Below are 13,165 nucleotides of genomic sequence, written 5' to 3' on the forward strand. Positions count from 1 at the left end.
CTCGGCACGGCAACTTCCTCATCGCGGGCAAACCGATCACATCCGTACCTGTAATCTGAAGCCCTCGCGGTGAGCTTGGTGGAAGGCAGAGAAAATCTGGGCTACGTTAATTTCGGCGGACCGAGCTGAGGAGCCAGTAGTGAGGACGTCGGGAGTCATGAGAGGCACAGTGGCAAAGCCCGCCCGCTCAGACCCCTGGATCCACTCATTGGTTCGGAGATCACTCATACGGAGGCGCTTCTTGGGGTCCACAGTCAGAAGGCCTGGAGAGCAAATGAAATCCTCAGTCAGGCAAAGGCACAGAAAAGGCAAGCACTTCAAGCGGTCTCAGTCTGAGGAAATTGACCGCACCTTTAGTGAGCTGCTTGGCAGCACTAGAGACATTCTGCCAGGCATCGGCATTGAAGTTGAAGTCTCCTTCCTTAATTTTGGACATGATAGATGCTGCACTGTGGTCCCTGGATCTCGCGTGGAATGGTGCACGACCAGAGAGCATGGTATACTGGAAAAGAGAAGAACATTGTAAGTTAAAATGAAACAACCAGCCACAGCTAACTTATGCTCTCTCTTTACAAGATTTACTCACCAGGATCACACCTAAACTCCACAAATCACAGTTTTCATCATAGCCTTCGCTACAGGGTTGGCTTACAGGGGTGCCCTTGTTGTCACAAGTTGCACTGGTACTATTATTGGAGGCTGAGTTTCCAAAAGCTTGTTTCAACACTTCTGGAGCCGCGTAATGCAGAGTAAAACAAGGAGTGGTGAGGACTTCCTTTTCTTGCTTCAGGCGGGCAAACCCAAAATCTACTATTTTAATGTCAGAGTTTTCTGAAGTATCAGTGAAGAGTAGGTTCTAAAATGTAAAAATACAGAGAATTAATAAAAGAACATAGTTTTGAAGCAAAGCTTCTCACTCAAATTTGGATCATATAGTTACCTCAGGTTTCAGGTCACGATGTACTACTCCTCGAGAGTGCATTTCATTCACTGCGGCAACTAGACTACACATTATCCGACTAGCTTGGCTTTCTGTGAATCTTGCTTGTCTCCTTATTCTTTCCAACAGCTCGCCGCCGCGCAAAAGCTCAAGTACTAGGTAGGTGTGAGCCTGCATCAAACACAAGTGAGTTAACATAAATCCAAAACAAACGCCAACCTCAAACAGACGCAAAAGGGGTAAGGGGTTGCTACATACCTCATCATAAAACACTTCATACAGTCTAACTATATTGGAATGTCCCTGGCAGGCCCGGAGCAAGTTGATCTCCCTCGTGCAGTCCGTCTTCCTGCTCACAATCTTGACGGCAAATTCCTGTCCGGTCTCGCGGTGCCGGCATTTCCGGCACACCGAGTAGGTGCCGTCGCCAAGAATGCCCTCACGGAAGTCGATTTCGTATTGTTGGAAGAAAGGCGAGTCCTGTGGAACGCAAAACAATATCGTGTAACCGGCGCCCACACTGGAAGCGCAGTGACGCCACGCGAACCACGCCCACAGCCTCGGCACTGGCACTGCAGGCCGATTCCGAGAGGGGGGCCTCTTTCTCTCTCTCTCCCTCTCGCACTCATGGGCTGTCCCGAGGGGGTGCGAGAGAGACAGAACGACGAGGCGCCCCGTTCGGAGGCAGACTGCTGGGCGGCCATCGTGGCCAGCTGCTCACCTTAATACAGGGCAGGGTCAGACTTGTGGGACTGGGCCTTTTGGTTTGGTTGAAGATATCGTCGCTGACGACGTTCTCACTAAATAACACAGACGGCGCCACGTAGGAATAGCCCTGCAAGCCGAGGCAATACACAAATGAGTATCGGAATGCCGCGTGCACACTGGCAGGCGCGAAAAAGCAAAACAAACAGGTAATCGTTATCTCCCTCCCGCTCGGGCGGATCCTCACCTTGAAGATCTTGTCGAAGTTGGGCGGGATGACGGCGGGCGAGTCGGTGGGGGTCATGCGCGTGAACTCCTCCGAGAAGTTGCTCACGTCCAGCTCGCCGGCGATGCGGGGCACGAAGGGTGCCGGCACGCGCTTCTCCGACAGCGCCACCCAGTCCAGGCTGCGGAAGAAGGGGTGCTTCTTGAGCTCCAGCGCGTCGTGCTCGCCGCCGCCCAGCCGCTTGCGGGGGTCCTTGACCAGCAGCTTGGCGATCAAGTCCTTGACCTCGAAGGAGAGCCCGTCCGGGATGGGCGGGTTGGTCTTGAGGATGCGCCTGCGACAGAGAAGAAGGCCGTTAGGATGGAGGCCACACGACGGGGAGGCAGTGAGGCGAGGCAGTGCCCTGGAATGTCCTGGCAGTGGCGGAGCGGAGCGGAACGCCCGGCCGGGTAGGCCGGCCGCCGCGCTCGCACGCGCTGCAGCCGGGGGGTGGCCTACCCGGAGCCGGCCGGGCGCTAGGCCTGGCCCTGGCCAGGCTTGGCTAGCTGGCGTAGCGGCGCTGGCGTCAGGGCTGGCCGCGCCGCCCGTCACACCCCGTCACGCCAATAACAATAAAAAGGGAAAACCGCGCGGCGCGCCGCGAGCCGCGCACGCACTGGCTCTGCGCTCTCTCTCTCTCTCTCTCGCACTCACCGGCTGATTTCAGTCTGGGTGTTGTTCTCGCCCTCCACGGTGAAGGGGGACGCCCCCGTGAGCAGCTCGTAGGTCAGCACGCCGACGCTCCACCAGTCCACGGCCTGTGAGAACAAGACAACACGCCGTTAGCGATTCCACACTTCCCACAGCCCTTTTTTCGGTTTATAATTAGGCTCGTCCACTCCGAAAAGACCCCGCCGGCCGGCCAGAAAAGCGGCGGGAACCGGTATTCGAACACGCGCGCGCACGCACGCTTTTCACGTGTACGCGGGCGCGGAAAAGGGACGGATGTTCGGGAAAGAGGCTCCTGGAATGCAGCAGCCCCGGCAGCCCCCCACTCCGACCGCTGGGCCGCTAGTCCGCGTAGTCCGCCAGTGGGCTAGTTTGCAGGGTTGGCGGGGCAGTGCCCGGCCCGGCAGTGCACAGGCGGTGCTCCAGCAGCTCCAGGCCTCCCGGGGCATGCCGACGACTCCATCAGGAAGTGGCCGGAATGGAGCGGAGCGGAGTGGACCGCGGGCGGCAAAAGTGAAGGTGGTCGTCGAAGCGGGGACCGGAATTTCCAGGGCCGCCGCGCCGCGCCGCCAAGCAGGCTGGCAGGAAGGGCGGGCAACGCGGTGCAGCCGTCACACTGAAAGGGCCCCCTCGCCTCGCTGCGTCGTCGCTGCGACCCCCAGTCCCTCCACTGCCGCTCCGATCAAGCGCGAATCTACGAAAGGGAAAGCCCCTTCGTTTGCCGATTGGCGGCCCGCAAACTAAACAAAACCGAGCAAACCAAACAACAGAGAGACGATTCTTTCTTTTTATTTCATTTTTGGCGACACGAGGGAGGGGCATGCGGGCCGCGCCGCGAGCAGCGAGCATCCAGTAGACTCCGCCGCTCCGTCTCGCTCGCACCCACACGGGACGCCCCACGGGCGCGAGAGAGCCGGAGCGACGAAGACGACTCTCGGAGTCAGTCTGCAGCGAGCATCCAGGAGGCGGACTCGTGCAGGCCGCGGGGGCTTCGTGCCGCTAGAGGAAGACTGCTTCGGGCGAGGGGGGAGCGGGAGCGGAGGGGGGGAGCCGCTCCGCCAGGGTCCCTCCACACTTTCTTCTCATGCACAACTCTGCATAACAGGAGGCTGTAGCGGTGCCGCGGTGGGCGTGGCGGCGTGGCGCGGCGTGGCGGCCGCGGGATGCGCACACGACGGCCCAGTGACTCCACCGCCGGGCCCGCCACGCCCACAAGCAGTGCAAGCAGTGCACGAAGCACGACGCCACTGCAGGCACTCGGTGCCGCCGGGCCGTGCGCCGTGCGTGTCACGTTGACAGAGCCCCGCAGCACCGCAGCCTCAGAGCCCCGCGGGCCCTGCCCGGCCCTCGCGCACCATTTCCTCCGCTTTTCTTTTGGCGCGGCAGCGCGGGGCAGGGCAGGGAAGTGCGACCCGGCCATACCTGGGGCCCGCAGCCCGCAGCCCATGGCATTCCATGGCTAGACAGGCCGGTACCGGCGCGGTGCCGCGGGGAGGCTCGGGGTCGGGGAGGCGCGAGGCGAGGGGCCCGGCCCGGCCCATGGCGGCCGAGGCGGCGCGGCGGCAGGCGGCGTGGAGGGGCACAGCAGAGCCATGGGCCGGGCGGCCGGGCCGGGCGCGCAGCCAGTGCCGAGCCGAGCCGAGGGAGCGTGCCGGTTCGGCCGACAGCAACAGCTGACCCAATGACCTACTAAGCATGGCGCAGGGGGGCCGGGCCCAGGCCGGGCCGCGCGGAGGGGAAGGGAAGGGCGTCGTCGGCGCGGTGCGGGGCTGCGGGGCCCATGTGCAGTGACACGCCATATCCACCGCGCCCAAAGGTCGCCCTTGCCGTGCGTCCCAGCGTGCGTCCCGCCGAGTGTCCTCCAGCCGAGTGTCCTGCCCGCCGCCGAGTGTCCTGCCCGCCGCCGAGTGTCCTGCCCGCCGCCGAGTGTCCTGCCCGACGCCGAGTGTCCTCCCGCCGCCGAGTGTCCTGCCCGCCGCCGAGTGTCCTGCCCGCCACCGAGTGTCCTGCCCGCCACCGAGTGTCCTCCACCTCCAGCCGAGTGTCCTGCCGCACGCGTGCGCGAAAACCGCGGCCTGGCGGCGGCGCGTGCGCCTCGGCGTGCCCCGCCGCAGACAGCGCGCCTTTCCCCCTTATGTCACAGCCAACGCCGCGCGGCGCGGCCGGCAGCGGCGGTGTCCGCGCCAGCCATGCCAGGCGGCAGCCAGGCGGCAGCCAGGCGGCAGCCATGGTCACCGTGTAGGTTCAAAACGGGAGCGCGCTGCTCGCGCCGCTCGCCCTGAAGGAGCGCGAGAGCGAGAGCCACTTCCCGACCGCCACGGCGCGCCGCCCCCAAGGCCCAGCGCCCCGCCGCCCACCTGCGCCGTGCTTGGACTCGTGCCCCGCCAAGGCGCGCCGAGGCGAGCCAAGGCCCCCTCACCCTAGAGCCATCATGCCAAATTTTAATTACCCGCCCAGCAAAGTGGAACGAAACAAAGCAGAAAACCGCCGAAACAAGCAGGGCGCGCAAGCTCGATACCACGCCGACAAGCACAGCGCTCGAGCACGGCACGGCACGGCACGGCACGGCACGGCACGCACCCCGAAGGACTCTCTCCCCCTCGCTCTGCGCGGCGAATCGCAGATCGTTTGCATAATTCGTCGCCGTTCAATACAACGGGCGCCGCGTCGCGCAAACGCAATGCAACCGCAGTGCAGCGCTCCTCCGTCCCTAGACCCTATCCGCAAGGAATGTAGGCCAGCTCCGGCCCGGCCTGGGCCCGGCCCCCCTCCCCCTCCCAGACCGCCGCTAGAGGTGCTTCCCCCTCCTCTCCTCCAGAGCGCCCCCTGCCCCACGCCGCTGTCCGCACTTATCAAATTGCCTTTTCGCTTTCCAACACGGGTCCGGCGGGCAACATTACCCTTCCTCAATGATGTAAGAGAGCGGCGGGGCGGCCGCGGCAAGGGAGTACCGCGCACCGAGGGCTTGCTTTAACTATCGCCGGAACACCCGCACTCCGGACTAGGGACTAAGTTGGGCCGCTCCGCTCCAGCAAGCCTTGGACCCCGGTCCGCGGCGGCGCGGCGGCCACAGAGGGAGAGAGGGACAGAAGACTGGGCGGACCGCCTGGCGCGCGAAGGGCCAGGCCGCTTGATCGTATCTCGCTGTCTCGCTCGCCGAGGAAATTCCAATCTCCAACATCATATTCGCGACGGCGCGGCGACGGCGGGGCGCGGGGCAGGCCGGAGTCAAGTCCGAGCCTCGGCCAATCAGCGTCGGGCAGCCAAGCCTGTGGCTTGGGAGCCACCCGAGCCGAACCGGGCCGGTCCAGCTCCAGCCCGCTTCCAGCCAGAGAGTGGCGGGAGTGCCGGACCGAACGGCCAGCCAGACTTGGGCGCAGCAGCCCGGCCCGGCCCGGCCAGCCCGCTCTCACTCTCATTCCTGCACCGCCTCACATTGTAATAACAACATGTCCGCCTCCCCCCCCCCTTTTTGCCGCTGTCGGGCCGCACCAGACTAGAAGGCGCTCGTGAAAAAAAGCATAATACTGCTCGCCTGTGCCACCGCACGGCCTGCTCTGCAAGGCTTTGCGATGCTTCGCGAGGCTTTGCGGACGAGTGCAAAAAGGGAGAACAATGCAAACCAATCCCCCGGGGCCGCCAGGGCCCCGCGGCAGAGGCATCCACTTCGCGCTGCTGCTGCTGCTGACCTGTCGCCTCTCGCCGGGGAGGTATCAAATAAAACCAACCGAAAAAAATCCCCTCTCCCTTTTCTCCCCCTCCTCCTCCCACGCCATCTGGAGGCGTCGCGTCGCGGCGGCGTGGTATTTAGACGGGGACCGCGCTGGGACGGCCCGACGGCCCGACGGCATGCAGCATCATGATTTGTGGACGGCGGCGACAAGTGTCTGCACTGCACGGCCTGCAGTGTGCTAGTGTGCGGCAGCGCGGCCTGCATGGTGTACTACACGGCCACGCACTGCACAGCCACGTTTCCCGTGTAACCCGAACCGTTCCGATCCACCAGCGAACGCCTCGCCACGCCACGCCCGTACAGGGGAGAGGGACAGAGAGGGAGAGACAGAGAGGGGCAGAGGAGGGGGGCGTGCCACGGCGTGCCACCAACCAAGGGGCCTCTCTCTCGCGGCCTGACATTTTCGAACCAAGTGCTATATTGGGCCGGGGGCTTGGAGCTCCACAGTCATCCCGCCACAACCACAACACGGCGCCGCTGCACCACCGACGCCTCTCCCTGGTCGTCGACGTCGTCACGGTGGACGTCGTCGTCGTCGTCTTCCCCGTCAAGGTGCGCGGGACGCGGGCCGACGCACCGCTAAGGGAAGCGCCGGGGGTGGTCTGGCCAAGCCGGGCAAAGCGGTCACTTGAAGCACACGCGTTGGCGCTACATCCGGGAGGGAGGGGGCGGCCCGGCCTGGCCCTGTTCCGTGTTGCCAAGGCCCTTCCCCGCCCGCCTCGCCCGCCTCGTCGACATGCACGGCACCCTTTCCTCTAATGGATCCATCACCCCGCCCCGCCCCGCCCCGCGCCAAAATAAAAACCAATAGCGTGTGTCGCCGGCCGCGCGGCCCCGCGGCCCCCCGACAAGCGTTAGAAAAAATAAAACCAGCAAGAAAACGTCAGCGAAACCACACGCCCCTTCCCTTTTCTCATCATCCCCATCCTGCTCGTGCTGCTGGCCGCCCTTGTTGTCCGGCCGGCGCCGTGCAGCCACCACACTGGCACCGCCATGGCGGCACGTGCGCGCCATGCGCCATGCGGCCCCCAAAAACTGGGTCAGAGTGCGACACAGGACGGCAAGGTCGCGGCCAGGAGGGGCGTAGCGTAGCGTGGCGTGGCGTGGCGTGGCGTGGCGGGGCTTTGGTCCGCCCGCCCACGGCAGCAGGGCCGCGCGGTCACCGGCACTGCGGGCCCGCCCCGCCCCGCCCCGCCCCGCCCCGCCCCGCCCCGCACGCGCGTGTCACGCGTCTGCCCCAAACCACATTGATCCCCCGAGGGCGCCGCCAAAAAATCGAAAGGCAAGCACGGCAGGGCACGACGCCCCCCCCGCCCCCTCCCCGCGGCACGGCCTCGACCGATTTGCGGCCTGGAGGGGCCCGTCGGCCCGGCCCTGACACGGCCCATCTTGCGAGTGTACTTACGATATCGTGGCCAGTCGAGCCGCCGCGAACCACCTCCGGCGCCATGTACTCGATGGTGCCGCAGAAGGAGTAGGCGCGCTGATCCTGTGGACACACAGCTGGCGTGAGACGGGGCGGCCGAGAGACAGAGAGCCTTTATTGGACAACCGCCTCACCTTCTCGTGCGGGAGGAACTCCTTGCTGAGGCCGAAGTCGGTCAGCACCACGTGCCCGTCCGAGTCCAGCAGGATGTTCTCCAGCTTGATGTCCCGGTAAATGATGCCCAGCTGCAACACGAAAAAGGGGAACGCGTCAGTCAATTTCATTTTCAGCGGCAAGGTCACTGCTGGGCAGGGGCAGCCAGGGGCAGCGCGCCCGCACGCCCGTTTGGCGGCACCTTGCTGTGACCTAGTGGCGCCAACGTGACGCTACGCGGGGCCAAAGACCTCGCCCCCCCTCCCCCCCCAAATTAGAGCCCCCGGTAATAATGCAGCGAGTCAGAAATACAGCCCGCGCCGAAGACACACGAAATCACACCGACCGAAAAAAACAAAAACAAAACACGACGACCTGTGGGCCGACCGACATCGCGTAGGGTCATGGCTGGCGAAGTTCGACAGCGTCACGTGACGAGAAGAGGTCGCGCCAGGTCGGCGCGGTGCCCTTGGCGGCGGTTCAGCGACCAGCGCCACGCGGACCGCGCACCGCGCACCGACCGACCAGGAAGCCGGCGGCATCACCGCCAGGCCAGGCTCCGCGCTCCGCAGCGCTCCGCCAGGCAGGCATCACCGCTAAGGACGCGGGGCGCGCCGCGCGCACACTGCAGTCAGTGACCACGTCAAGGTTGGCGGCTCCGGAGCCAGGCAGCACGGCGGCGCGGCGTCCAGCCGACCGATTCGCCGTTTCGTCGCTCTGTCTCTGTCGCACTCACGGCGATCTCCGTCAGGCTGCGAGAGAGACAGAGCGACGAGCCGGCAGGGCCGGCAGGCAGGAGGACCCTGAGCGACAATGACCCGCTGCCCTTGTCCGTGTGCCGCAGTCGGTGGGTCGGCGCTCACCTGGACGGTCATCAAGGTCCTTTTTGCGGAGCGCGTGGCGCGGCGCGGCGCGTGACCTCCGCGACGGACGCGGCGGGTCATCAGCCGCCGCGCCAAAACACTCGGCGGGCGGAGAGAAAAACCCAACCGAAGCGGGAGAGGAGTAATTTGATAAACAACCGGGCAACAACGCGGCAGAGGCAGCAAAGCAGCCGAAAGCAGCGCACAGGTACGTTGCCTCACACGCCGCGGCACGCCGAGGCACGCCGTGCTCGAGGATAAGGACCGCAGCAATGACCCGTTACCCTTGTGGCGTCCGACTGCCTGTCTGTCTGTCTGTCTGTCCGTCGGCCCGTCCACCTGATAGCGTCCTCTGGCCCGGTCCTCGACCCCCGCGGCGGCCCGGGCGGACCCAAACAAACGCCGAATCCGCCACACGCCAGGGCAGTGCCAGGGCACGCCACCCGTAGCAGCGTAGCAGCGCGGGGCCGAGCAGCCGGCAGCGCAGGCAGCGCCGCCGCGCGCCCGCGTCGCGCAGGGTGGCCTACCCGGCCGTCCGCGGGCGCTCTCGGCTGCCAGCGCGCCGGCTCCCCTCCCCTCCGCTCCGCGCCCCGCCCGGCCCGCCTCCTCCTCTCTCCATCTCCTCTTCGTCCACGCGCGGCGGCAGCGCGGCCAGATTGCGAATGGGGAGTGGAGGACGAGTGGAAACAAAAACAGCAATAATCGGTGCTGAAGGTCTTCTTCGAAGCGCGCGCCGAGTAAACGGCTTGGCGACTTGGCGGCCCAGCACCGCGCTCCGCGAACACCCTCTCTCCCACCCACCTTGTGCAGGTGCTCCAGCGCCAGGATGATCTCCCCGATGTAGATGCGGACCTGGTCCTCCGTGAAGTGCTCGCGCTGGTACAGGTGCGTGAACAGCTCGCCGCCGCTCACGTAGTCTGCAACAAACACAGCGCAGGCGGTTACAAAAAAATTGAAAACAGAGCCCAATGCGTTACGTAAGGGCAGAGTGGGACAGGGGCCGGTTGGGGAAGAAGGAAGCGGGGGTGCGACAGGGAAGTCCAAGGGTCGAGGCACCTGGCGGCCCTGGCGGCCCTGGCGGCACGACAGTGGCGAAGCCCTATACTTTCCCACGTCAAGAGCAAGGGGGGAAAGGGGGCGGGGGAGGGGGGACGTGAGACACACTGGCAGACAGACAGGCGGGCGGGCAGGCAGGCAGGGCGGGCATGATAACTGCGCAGGAGAGGAGCTGCTCCAAGTATTTTGCGCGCTGCCGCTCCGCTCGCTGCTAGTCCGGCCCGGCCCCGCTCCCCCCGTCACGCGCTGCCAGGGCTCGGCCGGCCGGGCTGGCTCGGCTCGGGCCCGCCCAAAAAAACACGTGTCTTGTTTGCGCCCCCTCTGGACACGTGCCGCCGCGAACAGCGTAATAGCAAAAAGCAACAACAACAACACGTTGTTGACGTTTCAAATTTAGACAATTGTCGTGGGCAGTGCGCGTCATTCTATCGCCCCACGTCAGCCGCTTCTCTTTTGCGAAAGTTCGTTCGTTCGTTCGTTCGTTCATTCATTCATTCATTCATTCATTCATTCATTCATTCATTCGCAGGCTGCACTGACCTAGGATGAGGTGCAGCTTGGCGTCCGTCTGGAAGGCGTAGTGCAGCGTCACCAGGAAGGGCGACTGCCGCACCGCCTCCAGCACCTGCCGCTCCGTCCTGGTGTGCTCCGTCGTCTTCTTCTTCTGCACGATGGTGGCCTTCTTCAGCACCTTCATGGCGTACAGGCGGCCGTCGTCGGCGCCGCCCTTCTTGCGCACCAGGAACACCTTGCCGTACGCTGCAACAGGAGAAACCGTCAGTCTCGATGCTGTGGCAGACGGGGCAACGCAGCCAATTAATTAGCTAATTAATTAAATAAATAAATATCTAAATATCCCGTAAATAAGCTTCCTCCCGGCGCGGCCGCGCTGCCACACCCGCGGCGCTCATAGCGTTCAAGTCACGGCCCGCGGCGCAGCCTGCGCAGGGCGGCCTCCAATTAGCAGCCGGTGCCGTTCGTGCGAGTGTGTGTGTGTGTGTGTGTGCAAGTGTGTGTTTGTACGTGAATGTGTGTGTTTGTGTTTGTACGTGAATGTGTGTGTGTGTGCACGTGCGCGCGCTTTTTTGGACCAATTACGGGTGTCATAACGAAATGCTTCTTCATTAAGGCCAGTCCTCGTTATTGGCTGAGCGCAGTCGGCAGGCAGTCAGTGCGCGGCGCACGGCTGGGTGGCGATGCAAGGCGAGAGGGCTGCGAAGCGAGGGCCCCCCTGCCAGCCGGCCAGCCCAGCAGCCAGCCACGCCAGCAGGCCACCGCGCGCGTATGTACCGGTGCGCCACGCCGCCACGCCGCGAGACCGCCAGGATGCACACCAAGTGCAGCGGCGTGCACCGGCCCTGCACCGGCCCTGCACGTCCGCGGCATGTCGCCGTGGTCACTCAGGCAGGCATCCGGGACGTCGTCCGGGACGCCGTCCGGGACGTCCCGGTAATAGCGGCCCCAGCCGCCAAGCAGCCGCCAAGCAGCCGCGCTCAACTTGATTCATTCCCCGACCCGTGCAAAAGACTCGCGCGCACACACACACGCTCACCACACGGACGCCGGCACGCGTCCGCGTGTCTGTGTGTGCGTCTCCGTTCCTTCTCCATGGCTCCGCTATGCAGCCTGCCCGCCGGCCGGCCGGCCCGCCCGGCCTGGCCTGGCCTTTACCGAGCGAAAGTGAAACGGCAAACGGCCGCCGTCGGGCCGGGCCGGGCCGTCGGGCTAGAGCACTGCGGCTAGGGCAGGCTGGCAGGCTAGAGACGCGGGGAGGCGGCCGGGCCGGGGGCCGGGCTGTGCCGCTAGAAGACGGGCAAGGACGAAGAAGAGACGAGCAGCCAGGACGGCGGGGCCGCACCGGCCGCACCGCGTGGACCGCCGCACTGCAGGCCAGCCGACGAGGAGGAGAAAAAGTAATGTTTCAAAATAAAATTCATAAAAAGAGGGCGTAAGGGGGGGGGGGCGACAGCAGCCCGACGGCGCAGGTGAACGTAGTACAGACAACCACCGCAGCGTTGGTGCATCACCTTCCGTGGGGTGCGGCCGGTCTGGGCCGCCGGAGTGCGGTACGTACCTACCACTACCACTACCAGGGGGACTAGAAGGGGAGCAGCAAGCAGCACCGAGCGGGGCGGGGCGGGGGACCCGCACACTGCACGCAGCACGCCCTGCACGCAGCACGCGCAGCGCGCAGGCAGCCGGGTTGGGTCATCGAACCGAGGGCAGAGCTCGCAGCGCCGCGGCGGGGAAGGGGGACGGGGAGGAGGAGGAAGAGGAGGCGGCGCGGAGGGGAGGAAGGGAGCGAGGGGCGAGGAGGCAGGATTCAACGGCGGAAACAACGTCAACGCGCAACAAGGGCTGCACGCTGAAGGCTGCAGGCGGCGTGGCCGGCCGCACGGGGTGCAGGGCCTTGTGTGCGCAGGGCGGCGCCGCGTGCCGCACCTTGGCGTCGGCGAACCGCGAGGCCCGCGGCCGCGACACCGCCACGCCACCGCGTCCCCACGGAATCCCGATCAACAACAACGCAGCCCCGCCAGACCCCGTCGCCCATCAACACGCAGCGATACACATTTTAAACGCCCCGCCCCGCCCCGCCCCCGCGTCCCCCGAGAGTCAGCAGGAAAGAAAGCCCCCTCGGCTGGGTTGGCCATGTACCCTCCTAATGCTCTCCCACCGCCCTGCTCTGCCCTGCGACCCACGCAAAGCCCATAAGGAAAATAGAAAACAGAAGAGAGGGGGATAGAGGCGGGGATAGCACGGATAGGGATAGAAAAGACAAGCGCCCCCCCCCTCCCCGGTCTCCGGTAATTTAAGGGTCCTCTTTACAGACCGTGCTGCACCGCCCTCCAGACGTTCCCAAAACGTAAAAGAGAGAAGCGGACAGAGAAATGCTCGAAACCAAATCATAAGGCGACTGCACTGTATCACGACGTGTTATCTGGCCGGCCTCGCGCGGCCTAGGCTGGCTGGCCGTGCCGTCCGTCCGGCTCGGCACACTGGCAAGCGGCCGGCCGGCCGGGCCTCGGGCCGGGCACAGGTGAGAAAGTACATTATTCAAATGAGTTTGGGCAGAGCGAACGGATTGAGGAAACAACTCGACGTATCGTCGCCGAGTCGGCGGCGCGGCGCGGCATGGCGCGGGTCAACGGTCTGCCGCCGCGCGTCGCGTCGCCTCGCCTAAATTCGAGGGGACGCCGCGAGTCAGGGGGCAGCGCGGGGCAGCGCGGGGCAACGGGTGTACGCTGTAGTACGTGCCGCTGGCCTAAGGCCCTCGAGCTGTCCGGCTGGCTGTCTGCCTGGCTGTCCGGCTGGCTGTCTGCCTGGCTGTCCGGCTGGCTGTCTGCCTGGCTGTCCG

General features: G+C 65.0%; 1 protein-coding gene across 1 annotated transcript in view; it reads right to left on the minus strand.

Annotated features, from left to right (window-relative positions):
- The window catches only part of LOC117641027 (ribosomal protein S6 kinase alpha-5-like), a 32,965-nt gene that overhangs the window by 4,693 nt on the left and 15,107 nt on the right, over positions 1-13,165 (minus strand). The window contains exons 3-14 of the mRNA XM_034378121.1: positions 10,351-10,569; positions 9,556-9,671; positions 7,873-7,983; positions 7,718-7,801; positions 2,565-2,668; positions 1,893-2,205; positions 1,662-1,775; positions 1,199-1,420; positions 941-1,111; positions 587-856; positions 352-502; positions 49-263 (exon numbers count right to left, since the gene is read on the minus strand). Of these exons, the coding sequence (XP_034234012.1) occupies positions 49-263; positions 352-502; positions 587-856; positions 941-1,111; positions 1,199-1,420; positions 1,662-1,775; positions 1,893-2,205; positions 2,565-2,668; positions 7,718-7,801; positions 7,873-7,983; positions 9,556-9,671; positions 10,351-10,569 (2,090 nt within the window). The remainder of the gene's footprint in view (positions 1-48; positions 264-351; positions 503-586; positions 857-940; positions 1,112-1,198; positions 1,421-1,661; positions 1,776-1,892; positions 2,206-2,564; positions 2,669-7,717; positions 7,802-7,872; positions 7,984-9,555; positions 9,672-10,350; positions 10,570-13,165) is intronic.

Source organism: Thrips palmi, unplaced genomic scaffold (genome assembly GCF_012932325.1).
Source record: "Thrips palmi isolate BJ-2018 unplaced genomic scaffold, TpBJ-2018v1 HiC_scaffold_15, whole genome shotgun sequence".
NCBI classification, from domain to species: domain Eukaryota; kingdom Metazoa; phylum Arthropoda; class Insecta; order Thysanoptera; family Thripidae; genus Thrips; species Thrips palmi.